Here is a 17,841-nt window from a genome sequence, read left to right as displayed (position 1 = left end):
AGGTTACTAGTCTGAGGTAGCACACCTAGTATATGGCAGTCAGGACCCATTGCATGCTGGCTCCAAACCCCCTGCGCTTCCCGGTATCAAATGGCATCGTTCTAGAATTTCGTCAGCCAGGCAGATTTTTCTCCTTAACATTTAAATTGTCTTATTCAAGGATTTTTAAAGAAGACATTTAAAGTTATTTTTGTCATCTGTTTCAACATGTCACAATTCCTTAAGCCAAGAATCTATTACTGTTACTTCACCCAAATATCTCGTGACACAAATGAAGCCTCTTTACTCCTTCCATGTCATCAAAGTAACACTTCTTATAGAAGCAGTCACATACCTAGAAGAGACAGTTTGTCTTTATGTAGAAACTAAGAAGAAACTGCAAGAAAATCTGCATGAAAAAGAATCACCTCGCAAACAGTTTCAGATTATTTTCATCTGGTAGTTTTACTAATTTGAGCGCTGCACCATCATTATTGTGATTAATAAAGTTACATTTAGGTGTTGGGGTCGATTGGACCAGCTGTGGTGAACAGTCGCAACCATTTTCTTCATCCATAAAACTTGTCAAATTAGTGGTTTTATGAGTATACAAAATTTTTATACATTTGAAATACTGACAAAAAGAGCAGTACCTAAAATGACAGTGAATTGCAGACAATCCTTGCACAGGAAAGCCTGTTCGATTAGAATTCCACTAGTCTGAAATACACAATAACTTGGACCCAGTGTATTATTCATCCAGGATTAAAAAGCTGACAGTAAACATTGTACCCATTGCACCTGTTGGAGACCACACACACATATGTGCATATATGTATAAATCACAAATATTTTAAGATTGGAAAGGACCTCAGAACCCATGCCCTATAATTCTGTTACTGAGAGACACCAAGATACTTCTGATAGGATGGTGGCCACAGGGAAGGACTCTTGAGCCAGACCGCCTGCGCTAAAACCTCAGCTCTGCCGCACTGGCTGTGGGACTTAGGGCAAGGTACTCTATGCCTTTGTTTCCTTCTCTATAAAATGGGGAATAACAGAACCCGCCTCACAGGTTAGGAAGATTAAATGAGATGTGGTTCATGTAAAGGGCTCGCTACACTTTGTGATATGTAAGAAACACTAAGAAACTCTGAGGTCAGATGGGCTGAGTGCCCGTCTAAGGAGATCCTGCCATTAAATGTCAGAGCAACATCCTGGGGCACCTGACTCTGTCAGTCTTGTGTGTTTGAAAACGTTTTTAAAAATCCATTTTCAACAGTCCACAATGAGAAAAGTCCACTAATTTTTTCCTGACAACGTAGCCTCATCCAATTCCTTCTGAATCAAAATTACTTCTAAGAACACTCTAATTAAATTACAGGCAGAGAATCTGACACAGGTTTACGCTAACTTAGTCAGTTTTTCAAAAATACCTATGAAACACTTATAATTTACTGTTTTGAGTCTAATATTTGATACTATCCTCTTCTCAGTGGTTCCATTCTCTGAAACTCCCATTTCTCATAGGGATTTTTTAAGTCTCCGCTGCCCCCCACGTTTGGACATCTGGAACCACCTTGCGTTCTTCCTCTCCTCCCGGGCCGGCCGGCCCCTGCCCTTCTCTGAGACCTTCCTCCCTGCGCTCACCCCCTCCCTCCCTCCCCTCCGCAGTGAGAGAATTCAGTCTCTTTCACTCCCACTGCCCTCCTCAAGGAGAGTGCTCTAAAGCAGCTGACCACGGTGGGGAGTGTGTGAGGAAGGACAGACTGGGAGTCTGGGGTCAGCAGATGCAAACCAGTACATACACAGTGGGGAAAAAAGGAGGTCTTACTGCATAGCCCAGACAACTATATTCAACATGCTGTAATAAACCAGAAGGAAAAAGTATATATATACATACATATACACACACACATCTATATGTATATATATATATATAAATACATATGTATTGATATAACTGAATCCCTTTGCTGTACAGCAGGAATTAACACAACACTGGAAATCAACTATACTTCAATAAAATAAAAAATAAAGCAGTCGACTGTGGACCCCTCTCTCCTGGCTCCCACCTCTCTGCACGGGCTGCCTTCCCTCCCACTGCCCCTGTGGGTCCTCAGCCCACGTGCTCCCTCCTCACTCTTACTGGATCATCTTGTCCGATCTCATGGCTGTCACTGTGTATGCTGACAACTCCCAAATCTTTATTTCTGTCCTCTCCTTCTTCCTAAAGGTCACTACCATACAGCAAACTTCCTGCAGGCAACTCGACCTGCACGGCCCACAGGCGTTCCAAATGGAACCCTGTAAAATCGAAACACTCCATCCTTCCCCAGTCAGCTCGCCCCTCCTCCTATACTCCCTACCTCATCACACAACCTCAACAGCCTGGAAGCATCTTTGGCCCCTCACCCTCCCTCATTCCCCCAACCAGTCAGCAAGTTTTCCGGTGTCATCTCCTACACCAGGCGTTCCCAAGCCCCGGCCGCAGACCCGTTAGGAATCCGGCCGCACAGCAGGAGGTGAGCAGCGGGCTAGCGAGCAAAACTGCATCTGTATTTACAGCCGCTCCCCATCGCTGGCGTTACCGCCTGAGCTCCGCCTCCTGTCAGCATTACGGTGAGTTGTATACTTATTTCATTATATGCTACAATGTAACAGTAATAGAAATAAAGTGCACAGTAAATGTAATGCGCTTGAATCATCCCGAAACCATCCCCCCCTCCCCGGTCCGTGAAAAAACTGTCTTCCATGAAACCGGTCCCTGGTGCCCAAAAGGTTGGGGTCCGCTGCCCTACACACTTCTCTAGTCATCCCCTTCCCTCCATCCTCCCTGCCTGACCTGATCCTCCAGACGTGGCCCATCACAGCCACCAGACTCACCCATGTCAAATGCCTTCCAGAAATAATAAAATGCAAGTGTGACCATTTTGTTCCCCTGTTCAAACGGCAGGCCATCACCTAAGGGAAAGTGTCCAGGCTCCTCGGAATGCCACGCAAGGCCCTCCACACTCCAAACGCCTGTCCTGCTGCTGCCTACCTGGAATGCTTCAGACCCACAACCTGCCTGAATTTGTCGCTGCTACCATCGCGACATGCTATTTTGCACCTCTTTGCCCTTGCTTACATTGTTGCACCTGGCACACACCCTGCTCCCCGACTCCTAGCCTAACTCCTGCTCACCCTTGAAAACTCAAATCGAATGTCACGTTCCCCAGGAAATCTTCCCTAAAACTCCACAATGGACAGGGTATCCTTTTATGCACTCTGCAGGATTCCCTATTAGAGCAGGTAAAAAACCTACTGAGATTATTTGGAAGAATCTGTCTGAGGCTTACATACACAGACACCGAGGGCTAAAAATGTGGCATTTACTTCTGTGTCTGGCTTAATAAGTAGTTGCTCATCTCAACCCAGAAACCTATAAATCTAGAAAAGGAGGGTTATGAAGAGCAGCTGAAGGCATCCATACTGTGTCACATTATTGTATGTAATATTTCAGGACACTAAAATATTATTTTTGTCCTGCCGAGGGGTAACAGTAAAGAACTGAAATTAACTTACGTAACTAATTTTCTACCTAAATATTAGAAACGGAAATACCATACTCCCTCCCTTTTTCGGTGATAAATATTTAATTTCCATACTCAGAACTTGTTAACTCAGCCTTGGCGTTTTAATTCAAGTTGCAGCGGTTGGGGGGAGGGCCAGGTGGTAGGTAAAATTCACCGCTTTCCCAGAAGATACTTTTCTCAGGTATCACCGAGAATAAGTTTACATACTTGTTATTTATACATATTATATAAATTATTATAATGTTAAGTATATTATCTATAAGTAATTATTCTATATATATAAGTATAGATATACACGTATGCTTTTCTCAGGTATCAATGAGAATAATAAGTTTAATACTCTATTTATCGAAAAACAAACACACACTCTAAAGGAAAGTCATCCCAAAGATTTAGTTCTCAGAAGCCAAGCCATATTCTAGGGAAGGACCTATCTTTAGTGGAAAAAACACAAATGGGAGAGTCCACGTGGTCCCAGCTGAGCGGCCCCCTCCGGCACACGGACAGTTCTTCTGAGAAGGACTCAGCCCTGCAAGCAACACCTGTGCTGAGCTCCAAATATCACGAGCAGCAGATGATCGGGGCGCTCAGGAACAGCATGGGCCTTCCTGCCTCACCCCAACCTGAGCCCAAACAACGGGAGCCAGGTGAAGGCTTCAGCCTGGACTTACACAGCCAGCCTTCCAACTGGTATACCGGGGTAATACGGTAAAGGATTGGACCTTCCACCAAAGAGGGAAGGCTGCTGCATTCGGATGTTAGCTGAAGTAGTGTGCTCTCCCCATCAGCAGTACGCTGATGCTGCAGCCTGCCTCCTCAGGATGACAGGCAGCTTAACACAGTTCGTTCCGCGTGTCTCTAAAGCTAACCCTCTCATCCAGGGAATCCTCATCTCCACCACGGCTATGGACCAGGAGAGCGGCAAAACAGCACGTTTCAGAAAGTGGAGGGACCAACCCATTCCGGACCCAGAGCCTCTATTTCAGTGAACTGCAGAGTCCATGGCCAGTGGAGACACCTGCCCCTCAGCCTGGAAAGCCCTCAACCTCCAACAGCGCTTTCCTCCTCGGCAACTCTGAGAAATGACACCAAAGGGCTCCCTGCCGTGGAGTATGGCTGGTATGAAAGGGAGCTAGCTGGGCCATGTTGACAGCCTATCTCCTCAGTCAAGCCCCAATTCTGAATAACAAAGTTCAGAATTTAGCTGACGGCCAGCAGTTGCTCTTTTGTTCTGAAGGAACTCTTGGGTGTGCCTTCTTACTACCCAACAGAAAACCACTAACTCTGAGAGACCCCTTTGGGGGGAAGTTGTGCAAGTCACCTGACTATTCCGTTATCTGTATCATTACTGAGGGTCAATAAACAGTGTTTTCTCCAGTGTGAGAGAAAATACATTAATTTGATGACACTGACACCAGTACAAACCAAAGCAATAACCAAACACATGCTTTCCTTACAATGGGTCTGATCTATCTCCATGCTTGAGGTCAAGAGTTTCCCTCTCACCTGTTCCCAGTCAGAAAGAAAAGTTACATGGAATGCAACATCGCCTATTTCACGAAATGGTTAAACACAATTAGTCAGATAACATAATGGATTATGAGGTAGAAGGCAATATCACAGCCACTAAAAGCACAAATGCAAAGTATTGCACCAAACAGGCTAAAAACCTATTGCGAACACTTCCTCTGTGGGTTCACATGTGCCCTGCGGCTGCAAGATTTAAAGGAGTCACTATCGTTCCTTAAGAGTCAGCTCTGTTTTCCCAATCTGAAATGGTCACAACTGTGTAAGCCCAACCTATCTTGCTCTTAGCAGCCACAGTCTTCCATGCCTATCTCAGAGAATGGAAATGTGTGTGCGCTCGAGCGCGTGCGCGCACACACACCCCCCTCATTAAGAAGATAAAGTAAATAAACTTCCCACCAATCTCACAGCACAAAGTCAACCCCTGTGATTTACTCACATAATCAGTCCCATCTGCACTTATTCTTCTAATGAAGTAGGAATGGAAATTAACCATGGAAACTGCAGCTAAGTCTGACCACCTGAGGGACTCGGGGCACTCCGTGGTGGGGAAGAGGGAGAGGTGGCCGGCAGTGCTGGGAGAGAAGGTCCCCATCGGAGGCTCTGAGCCCCCCATGGGTTCCACCAGGAGCTGAGCTGCAATTTCTTTTAGGACACTGGGAAAGTTGCAATTTGCAGCTACGGCCACAGGGTAGTGCAGTAATTCTGCAAAATAGTTACCCCCCTCTCCCACCACTGCCACCTCCCTGCCCCACCCTACCCCCAGTTCCCTGCCAAAGAGAACGGGGACATTTGGTCTGAGTCCTGGGCACCTACAGGAGTGCTTGTGAGATTCCCGACAAATCCAGAGTGTTTCCAAGACTGAATCCAGTTACTCTCGGCACTGGCTCCTGAAGGAGGACTCGGTCTCTGAAGGGCTGACAAGAACTGTAAAGCTATAAAAAGTGACTAGCCTATTTATTACAAACTTTGTTTACTTAGGTTTTTATGTTTATTTCCCACTATATCCCCACTAGGATACAATTAACCGCCCCCTCACTCATCAAAATTGTATTAGACTCACGAAAATAAAATAAATGCTGCATCGAAATGTAACCTCCTGGCACTGTGGAATTATCATGTTATTATACAAAGCCTCCTCAAAATAAAAAGAAGAAGATGAGGAATTTTTAAAGAGCTTCTTTTCAAAGGAATTTTTATCCTTTTAATTCTTGCTACTCAAGGTTTTGTCTATGGACCAGCAGTTATACCTGGGAGCTGGTTAAAAATGCAGAATCATAGCCCTACCCTGGACCTATTAAATCAGAATCTGTATCTTATCAAGATCCCTAAGTTACCTGGATGCACGTTAAAGTTTGAGAAACGCTGGCCTGAGTGCTAGGTAAGCATATGGACCTTTATTTTCAAAACTGTTTTCTAAGCCCTAAGTCTTTTCTTCCTCTCAAGATACATTTTAAAGAAAAACAAATATATTTTGACATTTGAAAACAAAACAGATTATTTCCCAGAATTGGTGACGATCCACTAGAGTAAAGCCTTTTTCTGTCTAAACTGCCAGGTAACTAATTAACATTTCAATGAACATTGACGGAAAATTTGGTCTGTCACCTCATAACTCAGGTAAAAAATGCAGGTACGACAAGAAAAATTTAACTAAGACTAACAGACGCGTATTGCGGCACTCCAGAGGATTTTTGGAAACTAATTTCCTGTCATAAAAAAAAAAAAGAAAAAGAAAATTATTTCAGCTCAAGTTAAGCATGTAACTCTAAACTGAGTTGCTATGATAGCGTGGTCTCCAAATTACAGTCACCGTTGTTTACCTCGGCTAACAAGGAGCCTCCTGAGAAGAAATTACGTGAAGAAGCCTAAGTACCCTCCCACGCCTTTCTCCACATGTGAGTGGAGAAATTGCAGAGGGGAAAATACACAAGTGAATACAATTAATGACTCTGGCTCTCTTTGATTCCTGCTCCCCTGTGATGGGGATGATCATAGACTCCTGAAGCTGGAAGGACTCAGGGATAACTTCTTGCTGCTGGCCCACTTACTCTGGAAAGCTCTTTCTACGAAGTCCCTGGCAGGGGGTCTACAGCCTCTACGGGCAGGTCATTGTTACCCTCTGAGACAGCCTTGTCACACCGCTGTTAGATAACCTCACACCCACTGACTTACTTATATCCTTGGGCAACCCAGCAAAACACCTGGAAACATTCGGGGGGCCTCTGTCACATCCCCAGGTGTTAGTTTCCATAGACTAAACCCATTAAGTTTCTTGGATAGTGTGGTATCCTCTCATCCTGGTATAACTGTGTTATTCTGTTTCTGTTGAAGCTAAATTATGATTAGCCTGACATAATTTAATGAGACCCACAGAGCCAAATGAAGTCATTTGATGCAATGGGTGGTAATTCAATACATTCTTGGTGAAACATCAACGATTATGTAATGGTTAATATATCTACATTTGTTACTAGTACAACCATAAGTAAGGACACATTTGTCTTCTCGACTATGACGTACAACTAAGAAAAACTACCAGCCTCTACTCAAAAATGTCCCTGGGTCCCATTACCAGGAACAGAACTCAGCACCAGATGGATGACCCGACCCAACGTGACCTTTCTGCATTCTTCCTTGTTTATGATAAAGAGACGTTTTGAAGGAAGCAAAGGGTATAAAAACTGCATTTGGCATTCACAAAGCAACGGACACTTTTATTACTTAACATCACAACCTTATGAGGTAGGCCAGTATAAGTGCTGTTGTTTTATAAGTGATGAAGCCAAGACTGAGAATAGGAAATGAGAGAGATGGTGAGCTGCCCAGGGCCAAACAGAAAGGGAGACTGCAGCCAACTGAATTCAGAAACCTCAATTAAATTCCCAAACAAAAGAGAACAGGCAACACTGAAAATAAGTTTTATGGATTTCACTTTGAAACAAAACAAGGAAACGTTATGTTACCACTAAATGATATTTAAAATCGTCTTTTATGTCCTTGATTTTGCCCCCAAGGCTTTATTCCCAAAATAAAGAAAATTTAAACAGGCAAACTTATTCCAGGTTGAAAATTCCATTTACACAGGAAAAAAAAATCTTGCATTTCATTTTCAGAGATTTTTTTTCTTAATTTGACTGTTACTTTAACCAATATTATGCCAAAGGGCCTTGTTCAAGTTGCTAAATTTAAAGTGGCATAGATTAGACCCATTCTGGTTCACAGGGACATTCTCCCGAAATAGATTTTCAGCATTTTATAAGCCTCCTACATTTTCACAAAAGAGACTCTGGAACACAGGAAAGAATTATTTCCCCACACACAATACTCATGTTCATCGTCATCAAAAGGCACTTGGTTAAAACTCATCTGCACAGCCAGCGCGCATCCTCCCTGTTATATCCTGACACCGAGCTTGAGAGCTTGAGCCCTCAACCTCGATGACCTGAATTAACAAATCCCCCGCCAGCTTTTTCCAAAACACACCACCCACGGTACCACAAGTGGAGGCACGCCTCAGCTCCCGGCCCCCAGCACTTCACTGCTTCCCATCCACACCTCCTTACCTCCTCCACGATGGCCATCAGCCCCTTCACGGAGACAGCCCTCCCGCCCTGGCCCTGGAAGCCACTTTGCCGGAAACACTCTCATCCCTGCACCTGGGGAAGCCCTTTGCCACGCGGTGGGCGTGTTCTGGGGCTCTCGGCCAATGATGGCCACCGCAGCCAACCAGTCCACCACTTCGGGCCAATGAGAACGAGCGGGGCCAACGGGGCTAGAACTATGGGCTCCAGGACGCCCGGCGCTCAGGCCACGCCCAGTGAAGGTGATGGGCCCCAGGTGCGTCTCTCCTATGCTCCGTGTTCTGGCAAACTACTTTCACCCCTACGGGCTGATGGAAGGGATAGGGGTAGGCCTTCAAATGTTTGCTTTGTTGGGGATGGAGGGAAGGGCTAATAAGGGTCAAGAATAGGGATCCGGGCAGTTGTCTGACTCTACCCCGGGGAGCCTAAGGAGGCCTGGAAGAAGGCGACTGACTTGCAGAGAACCAGGTGGGTCAGCAGGCGCTACTGGAGACGAAGTTGTTAGTGTTTCCACCTGGCTCCCCTTCCCCCCACAGGAGTGCAGTACACCTTCCCCCTGAGTTAGTTAATAACTTCATCTTCACCCAACGAGCTCCACGCTTTATTTCCTCCTTATTTCTAGCCACGGCCTTCGCTCCACATGGACTTTCCTCCTTTTTATTTTCTCTTTCCGAAAGTCCACTTCTCCAAGAGGCGTTTCACAGGCCTCTCAGCCCTAAAGGTCTCTTCCCCTCCCAACAGGATGCGCCCTCCTCCCCCTCAAATGGGCAGCGTCAGCTTTGTACAGCAGATATGGATGTGGACGGCTTATTCTCCTACAAGTTACTCGCAAACGCTCTGTTTCCTATGCGTCGCTACAGTTTCTTTTTTCCCCTAAACTACAGGTTTCAATCCATGGATGGGGAATTTAAAAAAAAATAGAATAGAAAATATCAAAGTACACCTCCCATAATATGGATAAGTGTTATTTCATGACACTCGTTTCAGTTATGAGTCTGTGTGCACACAAATGATGTGGTGGGTTGCAATGTTAAACATACTTGTTACTGTGAGTCATAGTATAAGACGTTTGAAAGCTACCGCTCTCTGGTACCTAACCTAGAGGGATGCCTAACGCTCTATGAATGCTTACTGAATTGAACAAATTGGTGAGTATGATACAATCCACTTATTACAACTTCACAGTTTCCACTTTGAAAGAATATAAAGTATAATGTCTCCTGGAACAAAAGTAAATGGATGCTGGGCTATGTGAAGCTATGGGGCGATGGGGCGGGGGAGTAGTAGAGAGGGATCTGAATATTTACTATTTTATTTCAACAGACTTTCTCCCCAGTAACTAACATGTGTCTGTATTTAAGGGAGATTAAAAACAATTTTGACCAAGTTCACCGTGGAAAGCTTTTCTCATTCACTGAAACCACCTCATGATTACAAAGTTCTGCATCTTTAAAATATTTGGTATAGGTAATTCCACCATGATTCATAAAAGGATCTTTCAGAGACACCATGAAAGCCTTTGTTCCAGTTCTTTCTTTGCCCAAAGATGCCGCTATGTCCTCTCAATACCCCACCCCCACCGTCTGTAAAAATCCCATTCATCTTCCAAGGCTTAGTTCAAAGGCCACCTTTTCCACGGAAGCCTTTTTTTTTTTTTTAAACTCGATTTTTCCTCTTTCCCTCCTCCACCACCCACCCCAGTCCCAAATATGGTCCTTTTCACTTCTGAATCACCAGCGCTGAAACGTTTTTATACTTGTGTACTTGTCTTATCCCCACTAGACAATAACACGCACAACCCATGGTTTACTCTGCTCTGTATCCGCTGTGGCAACCAGCATGAGGTCTTGTATTTAAGAGATGATCAATAAAATTTGTTAAGTGAATAAATGAAAGCAACTGTTACCCTGTTCAAAGGGATGGTCATTATTTTAAAGGCCCTGAGGAAGGGCGCACATGCCCAGCAGCTGATCAAAAGCTGGTGAAGAACAGAAAGAGCAGCCAAGGGGATGGAGGAGGAGTTTGAGAAGGGGTCCTGCTCCTCTGGTCACCCGCCCACGTAAACTTACTGAATCCCCAGCTCTTCAGGGATTCGGCTCTACTGAATGAAACTAGGGAGCCGGGTATAGAATGAATGCCTCCACCTTGTTCCAAATTCTTCATTCGTACTTCAAACCAGAAATGGGAAGTGGAATTACAGGTGGGAATTAGGGCAACCCTTCTCAATTTTAAGGCGTGGCTGAAAAGAAAAGTTGAAACAGCCATCTGGATAATTCCGGCTCAAAATCTCCCCCTCCACCTTGAAAAATAAGTATGGGAGTTTCTGGAGGGCAAGGAAGGAGGGGTAAGGGTGTGCAAGGAAGCAGAGGAGATCAAATTCAATACTACTGAGCTTTTTCTCTTCGTGTTGTCTATACAGTCATTTGGGGACACTTCCAGTGACCACTAGACTAAGCTAGCTCAGATTCAAAGCCACAGTCACAACTAACAAACTGCAATTTGTTTTTTTGGAAAACGATGCCCACCAATGAGAAAAAATTGTTTGTTAAAATACCATTTTCCTTTGCCATTCATCTGTACCTCCCCCCCCCACAAAGAAAAGTGTTCTTCTAAAAGGGATTAAAGAAAGAAGTTTTTACTAGTCTCTATTTTAAATTTATATACATTTTAGAAGTTAATTCAAGTAGGGCAGCAGACGTAATTTCCTAAATCATGGTATTGTTTCCAAATCTTTAATTTTAAATTAATATAATTAAGGGCTCTGACCTTCTCTTTCTTTTATATTTTAGCAGAACTTTAATTTCCAGTCCATCAAGGTTTTGTTTTGTAATTAATTTCAGAGCTGCGCTCATAAACTGGGAATACATCTGCAATACTATAGAAAATACACTGGATTTGAAGTCAGAAAACTGAGTTTTGAAATTAATGCTAGGTTCGAATATGGCTTCTCCACTTCTAGATGTGTGACCTTGGGCAGGTCACCTGATCTTCCCCACACTCAATTTCCCAATCTGTAAAATGGGAATAACAATAGTTATTGCTTGTTTCCTAAGGTTGCTGTGAAGATTAAATGAACTAAGACATGTAATGTACTAGAACAGAGTTAAAACATTCTAAAGTACATGCCTTGTACTTAGAACAGAGTCTGGCTAAGTATTTGGTAAATGTTAGTTTAAAAATTCCGCTGTCATTTGTTTTATGGTCTCAGTAAAGTCATTTTGCAGTTCAAAGCCTCCATTTCCTTGTCTGTAAAATGGGACTACTACCACTTACCACTTTTGGGATTGTTATAAGATTCAAATAAGAAAACAATGGATATGAAAATGTTTGACCCACAGAAAGCACTCAAATGTTAGTTATTTGGGGTCACCTATAAGCTTAAAACCAAGCCATAATCTTAAAAACTTATAAAGTCAACCATAAAATTGAGTTAGAAAATACCATCCAAAAACTTCATCCATGACTGAGAAAATGTCCGGGTTAGAAATGCATACTCAAAGAGTTTGGTTTATCTTTAACTGATGAGACATATATAAGCTCTTAGAAGATGTAAATCCTACATCTGCAAACTAGAAACACTCCCTCAGTCAAGCCAAACTGTCCTATTATATTGTAAGCAAGAAATCCTGCACAGTTTCATAAGCCAAAGACAAACTGATGGATTGATCAAAATCTGACTGCATGTACAGTAGCTTCTTAAAAATGCTTTTTTTAATTTTTTTTTAAATAACAAAAGTACTGTAGCTAATGTAAATTTCAAGTCAATTCAACAGGCGTTTATTATGTAACTGTGCTCCAGGTAACCCAGCTGGGAACTAAAGATGCAGAGGGAAAGACAGCTCAGGCCTGTGCTGGGAAAGCCACAGATTACGGCTGATAATTTCAAAATATCACTCGTAAAAGTCATGAGCTTCAGTTTTGAGTCAGCAAGCAGACAAGCAGCCTAAAAACCTGCCGAAACAAAAAGTTCTTCCTTTTGACTGAAAATGTGACTTTTAAAAGCAAAAGTCAATTTTAAAGCACAGTTTCTACCTGCAAACCTACTGAATTTGTGCCAGAAACCAACATTTCTAAGTGTAAACCTGTAAAGTAATAGGTATCTGTAAATGAGAGGCTGAAATAACCCCAGCAGCAACAACACAGTAATTAGCGACTTTTATAGAGTAATAACATGTTTCATATTCTTTCTACACTGGCTCTTTGAAGTTTCCAGTGTAATGTATAAAAGTTTTATTACATTAGGGCCCATCCTTGTGTATTTTATAGGCACCAGCATTATGCAGAGCAAGCTGTACTTACTCATCCTGGGATCTTTTCATAAGAAACTGCTCAATAATGCACTAGCTTTGTGTCCAGTTTAGTTAGTTACACCTGGCTTTAGACAGAGCAGTCACTGGAAGCCTGCAGCATGGAAAATATACACATTTCCACATATTGTATACGATCTGTAAATCAAAAGGCAGTTTAGCTTTAAAACTGCACACTGCATATTCATGTGCACAACACTTGCAGTTTTAGACACATGTGAACTCTTTACTGAATTAAAGAAAAACGGGGGGGGAGAAAAAAACCAAACCTCAGCTCTACAATAAGCGATTACCAGGGGAAGAACAGAATGCAGTTAATATGCTTGTTCCACAGATGTTCATTCCCGTAAATATTAAACATAACACAAGTTCATCCAGGAATATGCAGGCGGTAATTTTACCACCTGAATAGGGCTGGTTGGAAACATTTAGGAGATTGGGGCGGGGGGGGGGGACGGGGGGCGGGGGGTGGATAAGAGGGATGTGGAAACAGCCAATGGGATTTCTAACACACCCGCAACTAGAATTAAACTGCTTCCAGCGGCGCTTTACCTACAGTAGCTCCTCAATATGAGAACCCCGAGCCACAGAACCCCGAGGGCTCTTCCACAGCCTCCCGCTCCCCAGGCTGCGAGCTTTGAGCGCGGAATAAAGGGATACACGGGGCGTCGGTGAGCTGGAGCGGGGACAGGAGGAGTGTAACTGTGGCCAGGCGGGGTGTGAAGAAAGGGCTCAAAGGGATTGCGAACCTCGAGGAAATGAGTCTCCCAGGGCCAGGGCCTCAGAATTCCCGCACGGAGAAGCACTCGCCCCCTGCCCTCGGGTTCACTTTCCATCTCGGGTGTTGAGAGACAGAAAGGATGCGGCCGCCAAGACCCGATGCAGACAGGCAGGAGGCTGGAGCATCCTCTAAGGGCACTACGCAGCGGCCACAACTCCGGAGGGTCGCTGGTGTGAACCGGGGGCCCTCGGAGAAGAGGGGGGGCGCGAATGGAGGGAAGGGAGGTGAGAGGGGCCGGGGGGCCGAGGGGTGGATCCCCCGGCATTAGTGACACGTTCTAGAAATCGGTTCCTTTTCTCTTCACGATTGCGCTCTGCCCCCGGCTCCCCAGATCACCGGCCCCCGGGCTGGGGCGGGCAGCACCGGGGGGAGGGGACGGGAAAGGGAGGCGAGAAGACAGGCGGGCGGCCTGGCCACCCCTCGGGGTAGGCGGGAAGGAGCCGGCGCGGCGGCCGCCCCCGACCCACCCCGCCCCCACGGCGGCCGGTCGCCCGAGCCCCCCGCCCAGGTGAGAGCGCGCGGGCCGCCGCGGTCACCCCCCGCCGCTCGCTCGCTCGCTCGCTCGCTGGCTCGCGCCCGCCCGGCCGGCACGGGGACTCACCACAGCGACTCGAGGTCCCATTCCTGGAGCAGGGCTAAGTCGAAGCTGTCCATGGTGGGAGGTGTCAGCGCCGCCGCCGCCGCCGTCGTCGCCGCCGCCGCTGAGGCTCGGGCCGCCCGCGCGCTGCAACGAAAGGCGCCGCTCAAGGTGCATCCCGGCCGCTCCGGCGCGGCCGCCGCCCGCCCGCCCGCTGCCCGCTCCCGGCTCGGGGCTCCCGGCTCCCCCCTCCCCGCCTCTGGGCCGGCCGGGCTGCTGGCGGCGGCCGGCGCACTCACCCGCTCGCCGACTCGCGCAGGCACACTCAGCAGAGAGCGGCGAGATCGCCGCCGCCGCCGCCGCCGCCTCGCCCCCCCACTCCCCGCGCCCGCCCCTCCTCCCGCCCTCGCGGCGGGCCGGCCCGCTGCAGCCGCCGCCGCCGCCGCGCCGCTCCGCGCCCGCCCGCCTTTCTCCTCGGGGAGGCGCGTGTGCGCGGGCGAGGCCGAGACGCGCGCGCGCCGTGAGCCCCGCGCCGCGCCCGCCCCGCGCGCCCCTGCGCTCACCGCGCCGCTCCCCGGGTCCCGGCCGCTCGCAGGCCTTGCCGCCCAGCCCGCCGCGACCCCCGTGTCCCCCCTCCGCCGACCCTGGCCTCCCGGGGGCGCCCAGCGCGGTCCGGCGAGCGGAGGCGAGGGTCGGGCGGCGGCCCAGAGGGCCGGGATGCGGAGCTCGCCCGTCCTGCCGCATCTTCTGCCCCGGCCCCGCCCGGCCTCTCCCGGGTGTACGCACTTCTTGGGGGCCCCGGGCTGCCCCCTGAGCGGCCGGGTGCCCCCGCGGGCCGGGTGATGAGGCGGCTGCTGACCTGGGTGGGTGCTAGGAGATGCCCCTGCCGCCCGCGGCGCGGAGAGAGTTGGCGATGCAGCCTGCAGCAGCACCGTAAACAAACCGTTTAAAATATCTGGAGCCAGTAAGTTAAGTGAAATCAAGGGGATCAGGGACGAAACCTCTTCTGACGGGACCTCCAGTTTGGCCTGCAGTGGGGGTCCCCCCCCTCCCGTCCTTCAGCTGGCCGGACCCTGGACACCCACCTCCTTTCTGTTTCTTTCAGGGAAGGGTGACAGGCCTCTGGGGGTAGAATGCAAACTTCCAGCCCTATCTGGAAGTCTAGAGAGCGGCGTATTGTCTGCTAGAAGGATGAAAGAGTGTCACTGTGGCTCCTAAAAATTAAGTTCTTATTATGACTACTTCCTTGAGTTTAAAGATCATTTTCCCCTCCCTTGCTTGTGTAAGTGCTGAGCCAAAACCCAGAACCCCTCTTTTGTCCCTGACTCTCTTCTTCTCTTGGCCACAGCTCTGGGAGCGCGGCTCAGGATACCAAGGACTTCCTGGAGAGAGCAGTACAGGGCAGTGTAATATCCCATCCCTTGCACCCAACCCCAAGTCCCTGCCATAGGGAGGCCTTTCTGGTGCTCTCCCCTTTGTTCATTCTAGGCAGGAAGAACCACTGCCTGGGGCTGCCAGAAATCTAGACCCTTGGGTAGAAGTCACAGGATCCCTCCATCTGGGGCAAGCTTACGAGTTACACTCCTCACCTCCCTGACCTCTGAATGAGGGTTAACAAACTAAGTCTGGAGCACATGTAGGAGAAGAAAAGACCAACAAGAATTCTTTCCTATTTGGGGTTGGCTTACAAAACAGTACCCCCCTTTCTTCCCCCAGCTCTGAAGCAGTCCTTCCCTTATTAGCATCCATAACTAATGTGCAAAAGATAAAACAGTAAATTAAGGCAGAGTTTGACGGAAGGGAATTTGCCTCAACACCGTTTAAGGGAAAGGAGTTGTTATTTTACAAGCTGGCAACTCCCAACCCCTAAAAACTTCCCTCATTAGTTGAAGGTAGTAACAAGGCTACAGAAGAACAAAGGGAATGTTGATACAGGAGAAGGCACAGGTGTGAAGGACTGTCTTCCCAAATCCCAGTCTATGGTGTATTTGGAGAGACTGCGGGGGTGGGGAGGAAATCTGTCTTCTTAACGTCTCCTTAGCATAAGCCTTGTTGTAAATTTTTGCTCCGGCAAAAGTGAGATGGCTGAGGCATCCAGACAGTGTTCCCAGGAGCAAAGGATGGGGGGCGGAGGGTGAAGGAGAGCTAGAGGAACAACCCCTCTCTGGAAGAACTGCAAGTTCCACTTTCCCAACAAGACATGCATCCTATCCCTGTGCTCAGGGCTGCCGGCCGGGAAGCCTCTCCAGAAAGGAGACCTCCCACCCCTCACAGGGATCTGGCTTTCCTTCCCTTTCCACCACATCTGTTTATACAACGCAGGAAGGCTGAAGAACAAACAGAACCATGTTTACTGGGACTCCCATCCTGGGCCTAAGCTCAGGATACAGCTTTGCCCTCACCGTGGAGGCTGAGGATAAACAGATCATCCTGGAAAAGGAAAGGGAGAAAGCTACACAGCTGGCAGAGTGGATGGCTCATAAGAGGCCTCACCCCCGAAGCCACGTAGGAACGGGTAGATTTCTATTTGAATATAAACACGGTGCCTCTTGTTAATGCATGAGTGTACTCGAGCCTAAAGCAACTTCACTGTGGGTAATAAACATTTTCAGTTTGGGGCCTCTAACGTAGGGGAAGTTACATGAATACTTTTATTTTCAGTTTTTGTGTATGGTCTCCAGTTGGAGAATAAGCCCTTTTGAAGAAATCCAAATAATATTGTAGATGCCATTTTTGCTAAGTTCTCATGGGAAGAAATTTAAATTTACAGGTAAAATGTAGAACAATTAATGAGAGCCTTTATAGGGTGATCTTTTTATTATTTATCTGGTTTATTAAGATGTTCCCATTATCCTCCAGCCCCTACACATACCAAAGCAAGCAGTTAACCTAGATGTCAAAATTTTAAATCCTTAATAAAAAGCACCACAAAAAAAAAAAAAAAAAGGCTTGGACTTCCTGGGATTCAAAGGCCAGAACTAAAAGGGAGGATTTTTTTTTTTTTTTTTTTTTGCTAAAGGAGTAAGAGACAACCTGAGTTAAAAATAAAAATAAAAACTGGTGTTTCCTGTGAAGCTGATGTAGCTTCTGTGCATAGTACAGGCCTTCAGGCTGGAGGGACTTCTCTCCCTCCGGGGATAAATGAGGCAATACTACAGAAAGCTAAATGAAAGTGCCCAGCTCTGGAGAGCCTCTGGGGGAGTCAGCTAAACCAGAGGGGCTGCTGGGCTTCCTAGGTCAGGTTTGTTTGTTTAGGCTACATCTATGAAGGAAAGGGACTAAGAAATGAATCCTACTCAGTCTGAGGCAGATATACAAGTGCACTTAGCTAGGGCCCCACTCACATTCTGCCAGCCTGGAATTGGAAACCTCCTAAATAGACCCAGAAGCAAATCTGTGGCATCCAGCTAAGATCTCCCTGTGGATACGAATTGAGAGACGAGAGACCTTACATGGCTTTATTAATTCAGGCCTTTTTCTGAAGACCTGGCTGCAACTCAGAGGGTTT

The 17,841-nt window shown here is 46.9% G+C and overlaps 1 protein-coding gene across 2 annotated transcripts in view; it reads right to left on the bottom strand.

The window, feature by feature from the left end:
• The window catches only part of AFF3 (ALF transcription elongation factor 3), a 574,404-nt gene extending 559,710 nt beyond the window's left edge, over positions 1–14,694 (bottom strand). Inside the window, exons 1-2 of one of the 2 annotated variants that reach the window (XM_060309207.1) lie at positions 14,633–14,694; positions 14,358–14,480 (exon numbers count right to left, since the gene is read on the bottom strand). In XM_060309207.1, the coding sequence (XP_060165190.1) occupies positions 14,358–14,410 (53 nt within the window). In that variant the 5' untranslated portion in view covers positions 14,411–14,480; positions 14,633–14,694. Of the gene's footprint in view, positions 1–14,357; positions 14,498–14,632 lie in introns of those variants that run through there. The other variant, XM_060309208.1, reaches the window with a different exon arrangement.
• Positions 14,695–17,841: the final 3,147 nt, after the last annotated feature.

Source organism: Globicephala melas, chromosome 12 (genome assembly GCF_963455315.2).
Source record: "Globicephala melas chromosome 12, mGloMel1.2, whole genome shotgun sequence".
NCBI lineage: Eukaryota > Metazoa > Chordata > Mammalia > Artiodactyla > Delphinidae > Globicephala > Globicephala melas.
The sequence above is the reverse complement of the archived record's forward strand: the minus strand, read 5'-3'. Positions and strand labels throughout refer to the sequence as shown.